This window comes from Molossus molossus, unplaced genomic scaffold (genome assembly GCF_014108415.1).
Source record: "Molossus molossus isolate mMolMol1 unplaced genomic scaffold, mMolMol1.p scaffold_m16_p_7, whole genome shotgun sequence".
In the NCBI taxonomy this organism is placed as follows: domain Eukaryota; kingdom Metazoa; phylum Chordata; class Mammalia; order Chiroptera; family Molossidae; genus Molossus; species Molossus molossus.
The window spans coordinates 79113960-79132552 of NW_023425401.1; the positions used below are offsets into that span (position 1 = coordinate 79113960).

Here is an 18593-nt window from a genome sequence, read left to right on the forward strand (position 1 = left end):
GCAGTTGAGATTTTCTAGTGATAAAATCCCTCAGCTTCAGTATTTCTGGGAATATCTTTATTTCTCCTTCATATTTAAAGGGTAATTTTGCTGGATATATTATTTGTGGCTGGTAATTTCTCTCTTTCAGACATTTGAATATTTGGTTCCACTCTCTTCTGGCTTGTAGAGTTTCTGCTGTGAAGTTGGATGATATTCTGATGGGTTTTCCTTTGTAGGTTGCTTCCTCCTTTTTCCTGGCTGCTTTGAGAATTTTTTCTTTGTCATTAATTTTAGACAGTTTTAATACAATGGAGTAGGCCTCTTTGGATTGAGTTATCTAGGTGTTCTTTTTGCTTCTTGGATTCGAGGTTCCAGTTCTTTTCATAGGTTTGGGAAGTTCTTTTCTGCCATCTCTCGGCCTGCCAGAATCGGTGCAACACAATGAAACTACAAGCACAGGTTATTTGGAGTGAGGGGGAGCTTTGCAAGGGAGCAAATGCTCCAGATCTTTGGATGCAGTCCCATTCATTTGCAGATTGGCACGCCCAGGTTACAAGCAGATTTATGTAAATTATTTCCTTGAGATGGCGTCTCTGCAAACCACACACCCTAGCTTTGTCTCTTGCTTTTTATGGGAAGAGACTTTGAAGGCAAAAGACAACAAACCCTTATTCACATGCAAATGAAGCACTCAATGTACCTTGGTGGGCCAGTTTTCCGAGAATGCATTAACACAAGGTTACAAAATGTCCATCTTCCAACCTCCCAACTCCACACTCATCTACTATTTGTTTGAATAGGCTCTCCATCCTTTCTCCCCCTCTTCTTCTGCTGGTATGCCTATTATTCTAATATTGCTTTTTCTGATGGAGTCAGATAATTCTCATAGAGCTCTTTCATTTATCTTTATGCTCAGTTCTCTCTCCTCTCTGTGTCATTTCTAGATGTTATCGTCAATATCACTAATTCTTTCCTCCATCTGGTTGGCTCTGTTTCCTTTGCTCAGTAGTTGACTCCTGATTTCCTCAATTGAGAGCTTCATTTGAAGGATTTCTGATTGTTTCTTTTTTAAAGTTTTAATCTCTTTGGTAAAATACTCATTTTGTTCATTAATTTGTTTTCTGAGTTCACTGAATTGCCTGTCTGTATTTTCTTGTATTTCATTAAGTATTTTCAGAACTGCAGTCTTGAAATAGCTGGCATTCATATCACAGTTCCATGTGTTCCATCTTGTTTTCTGGGGATTTTTTTGTTTTGTTTTCTTTCTGAGCTTCCTTGTCTCTGTGGTTATTCATGGTATTTGCTGGTCTCCTTTGTCTAGGCCTGTATGTATATATTATTGGCCCTTCTCTAGCTGCTTTCTCTAAAGAGGTCTCTCTACTATTTTCCAGTAGATGGCAGTAAATCACAAGATTTTTACCTCTGTGATCTCCCAGTTTTGACCTTAGTGGCTTCCATAAGACAGTACAGCCTCCGGTGCTTGGGAGTGGGGTTTGTTTTGCCTTCAACATAATGGTGACCCTGGACTTCTGAGGGGACACCCCAGCCCCCCATTGCCTCAGCTGGGGAAACAGCAATTCCACTGCAATAGCTCTTGGTTTACAGATATGTGCTCCTTAATCCAACACCAAGGGCAACAGGAGGCGAGTTTTGGGAGTCCAAGGGTGGCAGGGCTTCTTGTGTCTGTTTCTCTGTCTGAAACACCACTGTTCAGCAGTGGACAGCTGCACAGCAGAACCCCTATGCTCTGTCAGGCATCTCTGCTGGCTCAGTCACTGTTTGCTCCCTTCACTCTGCTGGACTGCCCACTGTGACTCTGTGTTCCTCTGGCCATAAAAAGTGCCCACTACCACTGACTTCAGGCACTCTGAGCTCCTGGCTGCAGGGCTGCGTCTGTGGCAATCACAGCTTTCCTCCCCTCTTGCCTCCCTATGTATTCTTGGTTGCCCACCTATAGATGCTTCAATTCACAGGTCTCTCAGGCTTGCCTCCACACTGAGTTGGGAATTCTTTGTTGGGTTATAGTTAGTTAACTTCAGGGAATTTCAGGGGGAGAGGCCAAGGGGATCTCTCACACTGCCATTCCTCCAATGTCACTCTCCAAGACAGATGAATTTGTGATTTACTGTTTATAATTTGCTACCAGCCCTAAACCTAGGGAGATACACTTTCAGGTGTCCTTTGAATAGTAACCAGTCATTTGATGCAAGTGTGAAGCAAAATCTAGTTACTAGAATTGAAAATAATGAAGCCTTACTTAGGACAACCAGGCAGTTGGAGCAGATGACTACTAAAATATTGGCCTGTCTAGTTTTCTCCCCTGTGACTTGTTATCTCTGTGGGTTATGCACCCTCACCCAGAGGGAAATAGCCTTAACACAGCTTTCAGAAGACCTTGTTATGGGGCAGCTTTTCACTCAAAAGAGAAGTAAGTTAGTCATTGAACTTTTGGAGAATATAATGAAAAGAAAAAGCTAACTTAAAAATCCAATTTGAATTTTACTACCCAATGGCCTCTAGTTGCTTCTCTGCCTGCCCAAAGCATTAACTTTCTCAGAGGCAACTCTTTAGCTGTAAGTTAGCAGAGGGTTTCAATGCAGAATAAGTAAATTAATAGAAAGTGCAAAAGTCACAATAATATCTAATATTATATATAATAGGAAATAGATTTATTTTTATTTTGTCATTTATTTATTTTTTTATCCTCAACCGAGGACATTTTTTGATATTTTGTTCAGATAGAGTGGGAGGGAGAGAGAGAGAGAGAGAAACATTGACATGAAAGGGACACATCCAGCGGTTGCCACCCACACGACCCAGCCAGGGCCAGGGACAGACCGCAACCCAGGTTCGTGCCCTTAGTGGGAACCAAACCCAGATCTCTCTGGACCACAGGCCGACGCTCTAACTGCTGAGCCAAACTGGCCAGGGCATATTTAACCCCAGTTGGTAAAACAGGAATATACTTATGTGTAATTATTAGGTTCAAAATCCTGTCAAATAAAGTGCTTCGTTCTGTTTTAATCATTATTATTATTTTTTAAATCCTTACCTGAGGATATTTTTCTATTTATCTTCAGATAGAATGGGAGGGAGAGAAAGGGAGAGAGAAAGAAATATTGACGTGAGAGGGACACATCAACTGGTTGCCTCCCAGGGGACCTGGACCAGGGCCAGGGACGAACTGCAACCAAGGTACGTGTCCTTGACTGGAATCGAACCCACGACTTATTGGTCTGTGGGCCGATGCTCTACCACTGAGCCAGATTGGCCAGGGCATACTTTTTTAAAAAAAATTTACCCTCACCCAAAGACATGCTTAGAGAGAGGAAGGGAGAGGGAAACACTGATGTGAGACAGAAAAATGGACTGGTTGCCTTTCATACGTGTCCCATCTGGGGATCAAACCCACAACCGAGGTATGTGCCCTGACCAGGAATTGAACTGGCAAGCTTTCGATGTACAGGATGATATTCAATGAACTGAGTCATTCTGTTTTAATTATTCTTTTAGGATTTCTTAAGAGACCTGATCTTGTTGCAGTGAAATAAAGTTTAGTTTCAGTTTTATTCCTAATTTTTAAAAAAATTTTTTTAAAATATGTTTTTATTGATTTTTTAGAGAGAGAGGAAGAGAGAGATAGAAACATCGATCTGAGAGAAACATTGATCCACTGCCTCTTGTATGCCCCTTGCTGGGTATCCAGACCACAACCTGGGCATGTGCCCTGACCTGGAATCAAACGAGGACCTCTCAATCTATCAGACAATGCTTAATCCACTGAACCACACTGGCCAGGCAGTTTTATTCCTGATTTGGATACTAACTCCTACAGTGCTATTTATTTACCCCTCCTCTTTTTGGGGGGGCAGTTCTCACCTAAGGATATTTTTCTATTGAGTTTTAGATAGAGTAGAAGGGAGGATGGGAGAGAGAGACATCAATGAGAGAGAAACACATTGATTGGTTGCCTCCCTCATGACCCCTACCAGGGCCTGGGATCCTACCTGCAACCCAGGTACATGCCCTTGATTGGGAATTGAACCCATGACCCTTCTGTCCACGGGCCAACGCTCTAAGTACTGAGCACACCAGCAAGGGCTATTTATATTTTCTTTTGATTTAAGTCACACTTAACGATAAACTCTCATCTCTTTCCTGCCAGACTTACTGTAGAAGCAGCCTGTGCTTGCTGCCATAATTTCCTTACCACTCATTGTCTCTAATCACTTGCTGTTCAACTTTGTCCCCACTTCACCACATTGTTAAGAGCCATATCCTATTAAATTTACCTCTGCAACATGTGAAATGCCCCACTTCCTACCCTAGTGGTTTGACAGGAGCTCCCCTCTCAAATAACTCCCAAAGCTGTACGTTTTACACCCTACTTCATTACTACAAAACACATCTGTCTCAGTCACATCTCTCTTTACGAATGGTGGGTATCTTCTCACTATTTGAAGACTGATTTTCTCAACCTGGCATTTGAATCAGCATTCTCTCCCTCTCCCACAGCTTCTCCTCATCTGCCCTGTATGCCAGCTCAGTTCTTTTGTGTATGTTGTAATATCTGTCTGGAATTCATACCATTTCTATTCTTCTCACCAATCTCATGTTCCAAGCTTATCCTTCTTTCAAAGCCCAGTTGGACATCTCATTCATTAAGATTCTCTGATCCTTCTACTTGGAAATAATAGTCTTTTCTTTTACATTTTATCTGTCCCTCTTTTCTGATGTGTTTCACATTCTGTCCTGTATTATTTGTGTGGGCATCTCATTTTTCCTTCTTAAGGGATAGTCATTTTCATCTTTTTATTTTTCAACTCCAGGGTCTAGTTGAGAGTCATGTACTTTTTATAAGTTAAGTACATTTGGATAAATGAAAGAATTAGCTGATATTAATAAATATAGAGCATTTACTGAAAAATGTTTTAGAATGTGGCTGGTTATTCCATTACTCTTGTTACTATTCTTCTTACCTTTCTTAGTTACTTCCATGCATTTATATTTATTGATTTGAGAGAGAGAGAAAGGGACAGAGAGGAAGAGAAAGAGACAGAGAGAGAAAGAGAGAAAAAATCAATTTGTTGTTCCACTTATCTATGCATTCATTGGTTGATTTTGTGTGTTCCCTTACTGGGGCTTGAACCTGCAAACTTGGAGTTTGGGACGACATTAAACAACTGAACTACTGGCCAAGGCTTTCATTCATATTATTTTTTATTAATTTATTTTTGTTACAAATGTTTCCCCTATTTCTCCCATTGACATCCTCCTACTGATCCTTCCCTTCCCTGGCATTGTTGTCTATATCCATTGGTTATGTATATATGTATATAAGTTCTTTGGTTCATTTCTTCCCTCTCACCTGTTCCCCTTTTCTGAGGTTTATCAGTCCGTACCCTACTTCTATGACTCTGGGTCTATTTTGTTCATCACCTTATTTTGTTCGTTATATTCCACAAATAAGTGAGATCATGTGATATTTGTCTTTCTCTGATTGGCTTACTTCACTTAGCATAATACTCTTCAGGTCCCTCCATGTCATCTCAAAGGTTAAGAGATCTTTGTTTCTTACAGCTGCATAGTATTCCATTGTATATATGTGTACTGCAGCTTTTTAATCCACTCATCTATTGATGGACACTTGGGCTGATTCCAGATCCTAGCAATTGTAAATAGTGCTAAGAACATAGGGGCACATATATTCGTTCTGGTTGGTGTTTCAGGCTTCTTAGGATATATTTCTAGAAGTGGGATCTCTGGGTCAAGTGGCACATCCGTTTTTAATTTTTTGAGGAAATGCCATATTGTTTTTCATAGTGGCTGTACCAGTCTGCATTCCCACCAGCAGTATACTAGAGTCCCCTTTTCTCTACACCCTTGCCAGCACTTATTGTTTGATGATTTGTTAATGGCAGCCATTCTGGGAGGTGTGAGGTGATACCTCCTAGTCTGCCGTCTCTTTGCCTGCGGGGATTGGTGCAACACAATGAACTACAAGTACATGTTGGTTGGAGTGAGAGGGAGCTTTGCAATGGAGCAAATGCTCTCGATCTTTGGACGCAGTCTCATATATTTGCAGATTGGTTCCCCCAGGTTACAAGTGGATTTATGTAAATTATTTCCTTGAGATGGCATCTTTGCAAACCATACAGCCTAGCCTTGTCTCTCGCTTTTTACAGCAGAAAGATACTTTAAAACTAAAAAATAACAAACCTAGCCATGTCTGGGCCTACAGCCTATTATCCTGCTTCCAACTCTTTGTCATGCAAGCCCTATTTTATTCACATGGAAATGAAGCATACATATGCACCCAAGGTGGTCTTCCTGCCTATCAGTCAAACCCCACTGTCCACACACACACTTTGATCCTAGGCTGGCCAGGTTGTGAGAATGTATATCACAAGGTTAAAAATCATCCATCTACCAACCCCCATCCCACACTAGTCTTTTTAATTTGTATCTCTCTGATGATTAGTGACATTGCTCCTTTTCTCATATGTCTCTTGGCTATTTGTATGTCCTGTTTGGAGAGGTGTCTATTTAGATCCTCTGCCCATTTTTTATTTATTTATTTATTTATTTATTTATTTATTTATCCTCACCCGAGGACATTTTTCTACTTTTTGTTCAGATAGAGCGGGAGGGAGAGAGAGGAAGAGAGAGAGAGAGAAACATCGATGTGAAGGGACACATCGAGTGGCTGCCACCCGCACGACCAACCAGGGCCAGGGACAAACTGCAACCGATGTATGTGCCCTTAGCGGGAACCGAACCCGGGTCTCCCTGTACCGCAGCCCGACGCTCCAACCGCTGAGCCAAACCGGCCAGGGCCCCATTTTTTTTTTTTTTAGAACATCTTAAATTTTTAATTCTTTCTTTACAGGTTACCTAAGACCACTTTTGATTAAGAAAACTGTAGAAAGTTAGTAATTGCCACAAGCAAACGCCAGGTGGTGGCCCGTGTCAATTTTCCACAGAGTCCTGCTTTGCGGGGTGTCTGAATGCACTGCTCCGGGCCTCTGCTCACACTTGCTGGAATCAAGATTTTAGTCCACAGGTCGCTTTTCCCCATATTTCTTTGTAAACTCTTCAGCATTCTTACAGAATTTTTTACCGTCCTTAGAGTATTCTTCAGCTAGGTCAGCCCGAAGTGGGTGCTCGGGCTGGGGGTCATTCACCAGTGCTATGAGGGACTGGATTACTTGGTCAGTTTTCATTGCTGGCTTCCAGTTTTCAGCACTAATTACTGGCAGACAGACCTGTCCCTTTTCATCGATGTTGGGGTGATAGATCTTTGTTTTAAATGTGATCTTCGGTGGTTTGAATAGGTACTCTGCTGGAAAGTTGATTTCGATTCTGAAGGCCCCCTTATCATATGGAGGGTTGTCAGGAACAATAAGCCCTTGCCAAGTCAATAAATTAGCTTCATCAACCTAGCTTCATCAATGAAGTTTTTCATTCCACATTTGTGTATTTCTTCAAGCTCCTTCATCAGCCTCCTGCTGGCCGCCATCTTGGATCTGGTGCTCTCTGCCCATTTTTTTTTTTAATCCTCACCCGAGGACATTTTTCGATATTTTGTTCAGATAGAGTGAGAGGGGGAGAGAGAGAGAGAGAGAGAAACATCGACGTGAAAGTGACACATCGAGTGGTTGCCACCCACACGACCCAACCAGGGCTGGGGACAAACTGCAACCAAGGTACATGCCCTTAGCAGGAACCGAACCCGGGTCTCTCCAGACCGCAGGCCGTCGCTCTAACCCCTGAGCCAAACCGGCCAGTCTGCCCATTTTTTAATTGGATTCTTTGTCTTCCTTTTGTTGAGTTGTATGAGTACTCTATATATTTCGGAAATTAACCCCTTATCTGATATATCATTGGCAATTATGCTTTCCCATATGATTCCCTTTTCATTTTGATGCTTGTTTCTTTTGCTGTGCAGAAGCTTTTGAGTTAGATGTAGTCCCATGTGTTCATTTTTTCCTTTGTTTTTCTTGTCTTAGGTGTTGTATCAGTGAAAATTGCACTGTGTGTGATGTCTGAAATTTTGTTGCCTACATTTTCTTTTAGGATTTTTATGGATTCATGAGTCACATTTAAGTCTTTTATCCATTTTGGGTTTATTCTTGTGTATGGTGTAAATTAGTGGTCCAGTTTCTTTTTTTTTTTTTGCATGTAGCTGTCCAGTTTTGCAAACATCATTTATTAAACATCATTTGGCCCAGGTAGGCACTCAGCTAATATGTATTGAAGCTATGAGAGAGAGCATTCTAGGAGGGTGTGGGACTCCCCACCACCAAATACACACGTCACAGTTGGTTTCACGTTTAGAGACTAAGTGTCCTAAGCCTGGTCTTTTTTTCCAGGCATAATGATTTTACATAAAATTTCTTTAATTATTTTTTCCATCCAGCCTAAATAAGCTTAGTTTCTTTAACCTTTCTTTCCAGGAATTTTTTCCCCCGTAACTTTTGAAATGATTGCTGATTGTTAGAAAATATTTCACATGCTATATTTTAGTGAGGCATTAAAAGAAACACAGGACAAAGCAGACCCATATTTTGGGGTGTTGTAGATTTTATTTTGCTGCTATTCAGTTCTATTTAGTCAGTACCTCAAAGTCTTCGATGCTGCCTTAACCTCTTCATTCCAGGGCTTCTCTGTGTAAGGTGTACTATGTCTGCAGAGACAAACGCACAGGGTTATGTGCTCACTCTGTTTCAAAGGTCTTTTCCAGGAAAGTAACTTGGGAATAGCTTGTGCTCTGAAGAATATGTAGAAAGGCTCTTACTGTCATGAAGTCTAGAAACATGGATGGCTCCTCACAGGTTTGTCCTCACAGGCCTATTGCAAATGATTCCTGAGTAAGCCCTTTTGTATTCTAGTTCTTGCTCACAGGAGTAATTCTTCACTTCCCACAGCTGATCTGTTATATTATTTTCTTATCTCTTCTCTTTTGTGATTCATAGAGGTCACTTAATGTTTAATCCTTATATCTATTCCTCTTACCAAGTTTCCTCTTAGGGTCATACTCAGTTCCTTCCCAATTACTCATTAATTAATTGAAAAGACCATGCCAGGTTCAAGTTCAGTAAGTTCAGCATGCTCTATGATGCAGTCCCGGAGGCTGACTTTGAATAAGTGATGCTATATTCTTTGAGCCAGTGACCTGTTAGGAGTGCCCTATTGGATCAAATGAAAAGCTTTCTGATTTATTAATTTTTGTCTCTGGGTTGAAATTGGACATTAGGATTATATGGACATAAAATTGGACATAAGTTATGAATTTATATTTTTATGTTCACAAAACTAGATTACTCTTTACCTGTTTGTTTTGCCTAGCCCCAGCAGGTAGGGAGGTTATATTGTTATGCCTGTACATTTCAGGAAAATCCAGTTTATGTTTAAAAACACATATCCCTATTTTTAGGTACTGGCCCAGTTTTTAGGTACTTTATCAGGTCTCATATGTTTTAAAAATTAATTGCTAGTGACCCTGATGAAACTAGGCAATATACTCCTTGGTTAAAGATAGTTTGTCCTATAGTGTACAGCCCTAATGTAATGGGGAGATCTTGAACTAGATTCTTTCCTTTCAAGGTGGCGTCCTGCCTTTCCACCCTGGGGCAGCATATACTAATGATAAGACCACAGTGGACTTATTTTTAAAGGTCAGAGGTAAAAATAAGTACAGTATTAAGAACATTCATTATTTACAGCTTCCCCTTCTTTTCCTATGGTAGGCTACTGTTTTCATTTTGCTGTATTGTTCCATCATGCTTTCATCAGTATCCCCATGTGTAACCCTGTCATGCCATGAGCCTGGGCATGCCATGAGAGCAGGGCAACTGGTTTTCCAGTCTTTGCTAAACTTCAGTTGTGACATAGATGAACAGTAATATTGACCTTAGCAGGTATGGAGTTGAAATGAAAATGAATAATCTAACATGTGAAAGTACTTTGGTTATAAACATTGAATAATAGGTAGATAGACTGAAGTGGCAAGTACTAAGCATTGATTCGCCAATTAATGATTTTAGCCAGAATATCCTGTATGACTATGAGATTAATAGGATCTTAAATGAGCACCTTCCACTCTTTAAATGTTTCTGTTTCTGCTTTATTTTTTATTTATATCTCTATTTATTTTAATGTCCACCATTAACTCTTCCAACTGTAGTCAGTTTTCTGTAACCAGATATAATAGAGAAATATGTTCTAATTATTAATTACTGGTACTATATAATCGTAATGAATAAAACCAAATGAGTGAAATGTTTATTTTTCTCTTTAAAAAAACTCATTTTTTTTCATTTATCAATTCTTTTTTTAAAAATTTTGTTTTTATTGATTTAAGAGAAAGAGAGAAAGGGAGAGGGAAGGAGGGAGGGAGGGAGGGAGGGGGAGAGAGAGAGAGAGAGAGAGAGAGAGAGAGAGGGAGAGAGAGAGAGAGAGAGAAACATCTATCAGTTGCCTCCTGTACATACCCTGACCAGGGATCAAACCAGCAACCTGGGTTGGGTATGTGCCCTGACTGGGAATTGAACCAGTGACCCATTGGTGCATGGGACGATGTTCAGCTAGCTGAACCACACTGGCTAGGGCTGTCCATTAATTCTTGATGATTAATGGATCAGTAGTTCAGTAGAAAACCTTTCCCCTGCATTTCTTCATGCTTTGTTTCTGGAGAGTTAACAGTAGTGCTACTAAAGCACTTTTAATTCAGGCAAATCTTGTCTCTGTCATTTAGAAGTGTGGATTTCATTGAATTCTATGCTCAGTTTGTCCTTAGAACTTACTGAAGAATATATGGTGCAGATATTAGTGTTCATAACTACAGAATAACAAATGAATACTCTCTTTTTATGACTTTTTAAAAATAATGGGTCATGTGGGATCTGATAATGTAAGAAGGGAATTTTGAAAATTTTAGGCACCTCAAGTTATGAGCTCTAGGTTTATAACTAGGGTTTATATATATATATATATATATATATATATATATATATATATATTTCCTTTGTAGAAATCCACCTACTTCCGCAGACTGTTGTATGGGAAATGACAAATCACTTTGTTTTTGTTGTTTATAATGGCCAAGCAAAGCCACCTCAACTGTACCTCCCCTTGTCTTACAGCTCTAGTCTGATCTCTCCTTCCTTGGCTTTCTCTACTTCCCTGGAAAGTGTTCACTTAATCAAATCACGACTATTGACTGAACACATTGTGTTAGTCCAGACTCTGTGATAACAAATGACAGACCACAAATCAATTTCATTTTAAGAGTGGGTACAGGGGGGCCCTGGCCAGTATGACTCAGCAGTTAGAGCATTGCCTTGTGGACCAATGAGTCATGGGTTCGGTTCCGGTCAAGGGCACATACCTCGGTTGTGGTTCATCCCTGGCCCTGGTCGGTCATGTGGGAGGGAACCAGTTGATGTGTCCCTCTCACATAGATGTTGCTATCTCTCCCTCTCTCTCTCCCACTTTCTCCCTCCCTCCCACTCTATCTGATGATAAATAGAAAAATATCCTCAGGTAAGGATTAAAAAATAAAATAAACAAACAAAAGAACAAAACAAAACAAAAGAATGGGTATAGGGTTTATTGACAGGATGATCATAGCCAGGAAGGATGGAATCAGTGTATTCTTCCACATCTGCATCTTTGCAAAGGGTTCATAGCTCAAGCTCCTTCCCTCCTCAACCCATACAACTGTTAGAAAGGTTGTGCTGCTTGCTCAAAGCAGGTCTCTTCATTTGCTCACATTGCCCTTCCATCCCTTCTCTTGCCCTCTTTGGTTTGGTTAAGGCCTACTTATTTTCCTAGACCTCTTCCCAGGCCCCAGCCTGAGGTATATCCTTTTTATGTGTTTTCATAAAATTCTATGCACAGGCGCTGTATACATACTTATCAAACATATGGTAATTGCTTGTTTACTCATCTATTTCTCATCTAGACTGTGGCCTACTGGAGGGTGGGAACTGTGTCTGACTCATGTTCCCAGTCTTTGTCCATGGCTTCATTCATAAACAGAGAGCATGTTGAATGAGCCTGGGATCTCTGTTCATGGTGGTGACTTTGCTTTTTGGGCCGAGCTTAGGAGAAATCCCAAAGACTTTTCTCCTAGTGACATCAAAGTCCTACTTCTGATACCCTTCATTCTTTTTCTTTATCCTTATCCGAGGACATTTTTTGATATTTTGTTCAGATAGAGTGGAGGGGGAGAGAGAGAGAGAGAAACATTGACGTGAAAGGGACACATCGAGTGGTTGCCACCCACATGACCCAACCAGGGCCGGGGACAAACTGCAACTAAGGTACTTGCCCTTAGCGGGAACTGAACCCTGGTCTCTCTGGACTGCAGGACGATGCTCTAACCACTGAGCAAACCAGCCAGGGCTCTAATACCCTTCATTCTAAAACTGGAGTGGATATAATCTCTTTCTACAAACAGATTCAGTGAACAAATGTGAATATGTGTGCAAAAAGCCTGTTAGGTCAGTTCTTGTTTTGGTAATAGTCAAAGTTTTATGCAATATCTGGATATAAATGATAATGACTCTAATATATTTATAAAATGTATAACTAACCTTTATTTATTAATTAGAATTGACATTCAATATTATTTTATATTAGTTTCTAGTATACAAAAGAGTGGTTAAAGAATTATATAATTTACAAAGTGATCTCCCTGATCATTTAAGTTCCCATTGGCACTATACATAGTTATTACATTATTATTGACTATATTCCCTATGGTATTAATTTATATCCCTGTGACCATTTTGTAACTACCAATTTGTACTGCTAATCCCTTCACCTTTTTGACCTAGTCTCCTAATCCTCCTCCCATCTTGCAGCCATCAGTTTGTTCTATGTATCTGTGAGTCTGTTTCTGTTTTTTATTTATTTTGTTCTTTACTTTACATATAAGTGGAATCATATTGGTATTTGTCTTTTTCTGACTGACTTATTTCACTTATCTGACATACTGCTTATTGGTTCCTCAAAGACTCTGATGTGTGGGTCTCACAAAACATATAGGGCATTTTCTCTATTTGACTGACTTAACCAGTTCTGATTAGACTTTTCAGTTGTGTTGAATCCAAGAAAACCATTTACAACAGTAGTTTGGGGAGACAGAAACTAAACAAGCTGCTCTTTTTTTCTTGTATGTAGCTTTTTTCTTTCAGGATATATAATGACACCTAGTGTTCTGAGCTTGTGTAGTGCTGAACCATTTTACTGGGGCTTTGTTACAGTTCTAAGAATTCTTATCACCAGAAATGAATGATTTAAACAGAAAGAAAAATGAAGCCGTTGTTTTACCTGCCTACTCATGCATTCCTTCTTCTTCTCCCTGTTTCATTTTTTCAGTGAGCATGTTTTTGAATACGTTAACACCGAAGTTCTACGTAGCCCTGACAGGCACTTCCTCACTAATATCGGGGCTTATTCTGGTAAGTGATGGACTCCTTCCTATTTAAAAACATGCTGAATATATAAATATGTGTGTGTGTGTGTGTGTGTGTACATATACACATATGTACATATATGTATGCATGTATATATGTATATATTAGTATGTGCTCAGGGAAAAAAATCTAGAAGAATATACACCAGCAGCTTAGTGATTATCTAGCTTGTGTATATATGTTGGGTGGGGGCACTTATAGAGGCCTGCCACTGTGTAGGTTATATATTTCTAAAATATCTTTAAAAAATGTAAACAATCATATATTACTTTTGTTGAAAAGGATAAACAAAATATAAATAAAAGAGAAAAAGGAAAACGATTTTGTGTCAAATTGTAGTGTCTAATGCACTGTAAAATAAATGTGACTCAATTCAAGTAAAAATGTTTTTATTATTCTTTTCAAAATAAATTATTGGGCATAATCAAGATCAGTATTTACCAAGCTCTGTTTCTTTAAATTTATTGATATGGGTGTGGCAATTCTAAGCTTTTTTCCTGTGATCTCCTTTTCTTTTTTTTATCCTCACCCGAGGAAATTTTTCCACTTTTGTTCAGATAGAATTGGAGGGAGAGAGAGGAAGAGAGGGAGAGAAAGAAACATCCACGTGAAAGGGACACATCGAGTGGCTGCCTCCTGCATAACCCCAACTGGGGCCGGGGGACAATCTGCAACCGAGGTGCGAGCCCCTAGCCGGAACCGAACCAGGGTCTCTCCGGACTGCAGGCCGACACTCCAACCGCTGAACCAAACCGGCCAGGGCTGATCTCCTTTTCTCTCAATATTTACATATATTTCCCTATTTTTTCCTTTAAAAAATTTTCAGTTAGGCTAAAAGCAATATGATAATTATCTCTGTGATTCTGTTACATTAAGCTCTGAAAGAGTTGCAGATGTAATAAATTATAACACCTGAAGTCATTTTCTTTACTTTAAGTACCTTTAGAAGGGCCATCCAAACTTAGTGGAATCACTCTCATATACTTAAGTGACCTTTAAGGAGAAAGTGGTTTTAGATTTTTTTTCTCTATATGTACATAACCCTGTGATTACTAATTATTATTAGAAACAGGGACAAGAAAGATAGTACTGAATTTATGTTAAGAGCTGTAGAAAAACTCAAGTTTTGGGGGAAGGGCACAAAGATATAGAACAAGAGCATAAGTAAACCTAGATCAACAGAGGGTTTCAGAAACTTGAGCTTGTAAGGAGCATAGTAAAAAGGTAAACCGATGTGTGCAGGGCAGAAACCTGCAAACAGGTAATAGGAATGGTGGTAGTATAGGGAGCATCTTTTTTGTGGTCAGAGCATATTCAGGTTAATCTTGCTCTGCTGTATCATATGGGCTGCTGGACTCAAGGGAAGAGATGTTTAAAGTTGATGCTATTGGGCCAGGAATGTGAAGAACATCAGCAAGGGACATTCCAAGATGGTTATGTAAGTGGAAATCTAAATAGAAAGTCCAATGTTGGCTACAGAGACCAAGCCAACGTGTGAGGAGAAGCCTAATAAAGTTCCTTCTTAAAATGGGTTGAAATGAGGTATATGTTGTAATTTGTACCATATTGCGGCTTAAATGCAGAACTGCACCCATCTGTGTCTGAAGTCTTTCTTTTTCTATGGGGACATGAGAAAAATAAAGGCCTTATATGGAGTTGTTCATAAAGCTGTAAGTGATTCGCTTACGCTTTTGTTGGTTCATAGTAAAGCCAGATCTAGAACCTGTCTTTAGGTTCCCACCTTAATGTGCTTAAATGGACTGACGAAACTTCAGACTTAGAGAATGCTTTCACATGCTTCATAAATTATTACTAAGTATATACTGAAAACAGCAACCTTTTAGCATATATATATTTTTTGCGGGGAGGAGAGGGAGGTAGAAAGTATTACAAATCTCCATCTAATAATTATTTACAATTAAAATAATATTTTAGCCCAGCTGGTGTGGCTCAGTGGCTGAGCATTAACCCATGCACCAAGAGGTCGCTGGTTCGATTCCCGGTCAAGGCACATGTCCAGGTTGTGGGCCGAATCCCCGGTGGGGGCCATGAAGAAGGCGGCCAGTCAATGTTCTCTCTCATCGATGTTTCTCTCTCTTTCTTCCTCTCTCTCTAAAAAAAAATCAATAAAGAAAAAAACTCCTTTTAAATGTTTAAAATAATATTTTAGTATTTTTTCTAAAAGTCTTTGAAATAATTTTTGATTAAACAAATAGAAAAAAGGTGTACATTTTTGTATATAATTTGAATAGCAATTTCATACTGAAAACAATAATCCACTCTGGTGTGGAAAGGTAGGTTTTGTGCATTGCTCTCAGTGATGTTCACTTAAGAATATTACCTACTTAGGTGGTGTTTTCTTTGTGCTAGGCAGTGATCTAAGCACTGTGCATGCTAACTCTCTACTCTTCACAACGGTACAATTAGGTAATTGCTAGTGTTGTTTCAGTTTTACTTATGCACTCACTGGGTGGTAGAATAGGCGAGTAAGTAACCTACCTTTAGGTAACACAGCTGGCGAAGGGTGAAATGGGATTTCCACCCAGGCAGTCATGCTTTTTCACTCATTTTGTCTCTTGGTTAACTTCTCGACTGTTTTTCTAGCTTGCTGAACAAATGGCAGGTCTGGATTTTATTCCAGTAGTATATTGTTATAGAAATATTAGGCTTTGATTCCAAGAGTGTGGGTTATTTGCTTTCACTCTGGTGAGCTAGGCCCAAAACCATCATGAAGTCCCATCAGCTTGCTTTTCTTGTCCTCCAAATACAGGGATTTCCTGAGACCGTGGCCATATTTTTACAGATCCAGGCTAGAGAGGCTTTCTCTGTGGACTGCAGCTGCTGAAACCTGATGATCCCTGCAGTACTGCCTTAAGGGATATATTAGCATTGCAGCATTCTCAGGATGCAGAGGATATTTCTGACTGATGTTGAACATTGAGCAAAGGAAAACCTCTAATGTGTGAAGATTTTGAAAGGCCTTTCTCAAAAATACTTGGTCTGTACTGAGGGGGAAGTAACTACAATGTGGGAAAAGTTCTTGATAGTTTTAGGCTCCTCCTGCTTTATATTGTTGACACTGGTGTTGTCCAGCCTTTGAGGACTCAGTTTTGCTAGCCCTCAAAATGTACCTAGGGTGGAGGTTTCTATTCAGCCCCAACTCTTTTCTGCCAAGTGCATGTCATTGAGGAGAAGAATTGAAAAATAGCTGCTCAGCCGTTTGTTTCCTGGTACCAGAGAGATGATTATCTAACTACTCTCCCTTGAGCAATGTTAGGAGAGCCAGGCAGTGAACATTGAAAGTACAGGGCTGCCCATGGGGAAATTGTTTGTTTGGGGACCTCAGGATTCCTATGCTGGAGACTGAAATGATCATGTAATGTGATGTCTTAAGAGAAGGGAGGTAAAAAGAAACAAACAAAAAACCCTGGTATTTTTCCTGTGAAGAAAAAAAAGCAATTAACTGAACAAATATACATAGAAATAAAATGTGTTTGCCAAATGCGGCTCTCTTTTACACTAAAATGTGTTTAAAAATAAATGAGGACTAATTGCTGTGTATTTTACCAGATGTCACAGCTAGTTCTTAATTTCACAAGTTGAAAGCCAGCAATGTGTTTGTTATAACATCTAGCTCTCATTCTTCCCTTTTGGTTTCTTTGCCTAGGTACTCAATTCAGGCAGCTCTCTCTCGTGCTTAACTTCAAGCCGCCTATGCCTGCTTGGCACAAGCCTTTTCATCTCAGTCTGATTTCAGCCACAGGAACTGCACTTGTATCATAGTCCAAATCTACCAGTATTGTCTTTTATCTGCTCTATCAAGGACATGCCCAGTCTGCTTGAAGTAGCCTCTGTGGGTAGTGTTTGTTTAAGTGGAGAATATTTCTGGGTTTTGTTTTTGCTTATGAGAGAAGTCAGGTGGATATGTGGAAAAAATGCTCCCCTCAGTTTTCTTAGAATGTTGATAGAATGGAGAAAATGCTGCTAAGTTGTATTGACATTCATATATAGATCCCTTTATCCTCATTAATGGATACACCTACATTTTACACATATTAAATGGAGAGATATAAAGTAGTCATTCAGACCTGGCCAGTTTTCTCAGTGGTTAGAGTGTCAGCCTATGGACCAAAGAGTCAATCCGGTCAAGGGCACGTACCTTGGTTGAGGTTTGGTCCCCAGTCCTGGTCAGAGTCGTGCGAGAGGCAACCAATTGATGTGTCTCTTCTCACATCTTTGTTTCTCTCACTATCTCTCCCTCCCACTCTGTTTGAAAATAAATGGAAATATATCCTAGGGTGAGGATTAAAAAATAATAATAAGGTAGACATTCAGATCATAATTTCTAAACTGAGAATCGAGAACAAAAAAGGCAGAAGATTAGAATAGTAAATAAAATAATTAGTTCATAAATTAAAGTAAAAGAATTACATTTTGGGGAAAGTGGTAGAAGCGATGACAGATCAGGTAGGAAATCTGGTCCATTTATTGAGTTTCCCACTCTATTTCAGGTACTGTTTTAAGCACTTTGCATATATTATTTTATTTAATTCTCATAGAAATTCCAAGTGGTAGATATAACCAGTGCTTTTGTGCTGCTGAAATAAATAGACACAAAGTTTAAATAATTTGACCAAGCCCCGGCCAGTTTGGCTCAGCGGTTAGAGCATCGGCCCACGGACCAGAGAGTCCCAGGTTCAGTTCCCACTAAGGGCATGTACCTCGGTTGCAGTTTGTCCACGGCCCCAGTTGGGGTCGTGTGAGTGGCAACCAGTCAGTGTGTCTCTCTCACATCGATGTTTCTGTCTTTCTCCCTCCTGCTGTATCTGAAGATAAATGCAAAAATGTCCTCAGGTGAGGATAAAAAAAGATAATAATAATAATAATTTGACCAAGGTTACATAGCAGACAAATGGTGAGATCTGAATCCGGATCTCTCTGATCATGCCCTCTATTCCCTCCTGTTCAAAAGATAGGGAGTGGGTCTAGAAGGTTTTTATGGCTCCTTTCAACTTTTTTTTTCATTTATCTAAAGAACTTGACTTGCACTTAGCACTTTGGTAGGCATATGGATCACCCAAATGATTCTGGTACTAAAAATGCAAAAAGACTCATGTAAACTTGATT

General features: G+C 39.7%; 1 protein-coding gene and 1 pseudogene across 9 annotated transcripts in view; one reads left to right on the top strand and one right to left on the bottom strand.

The window, feature by feature from the left end:
- Window positions 1-18593, top strand: part of ST7 (suppression of tumorigenicity 7) — a 357848-nt gene that overhangs the window by 163517 nt on the left and 175738 nt on the right. For all 9 annotated transcript variants that reach the window (XR_004957295.1, XM_036246192.1, XM_036246196.1 and 6 more), the window contains exon 2: window positions 13369-13451. Coding sequence is in view for 8 of the 9 variants with exons in the window: in XM_036246192.1 (XP_036102085.1) it covers window positions 13369-13451 (83 nt within the window). In the remaining variant the exon portion in view is untranslated. The remainder of the gene's footprint in view (window positions 1-13368; window positions 13452-18593) is intronic.
- LOC118619569 lies at window positions 7035-7501 on the bottom strand (annotated as a pseudogene).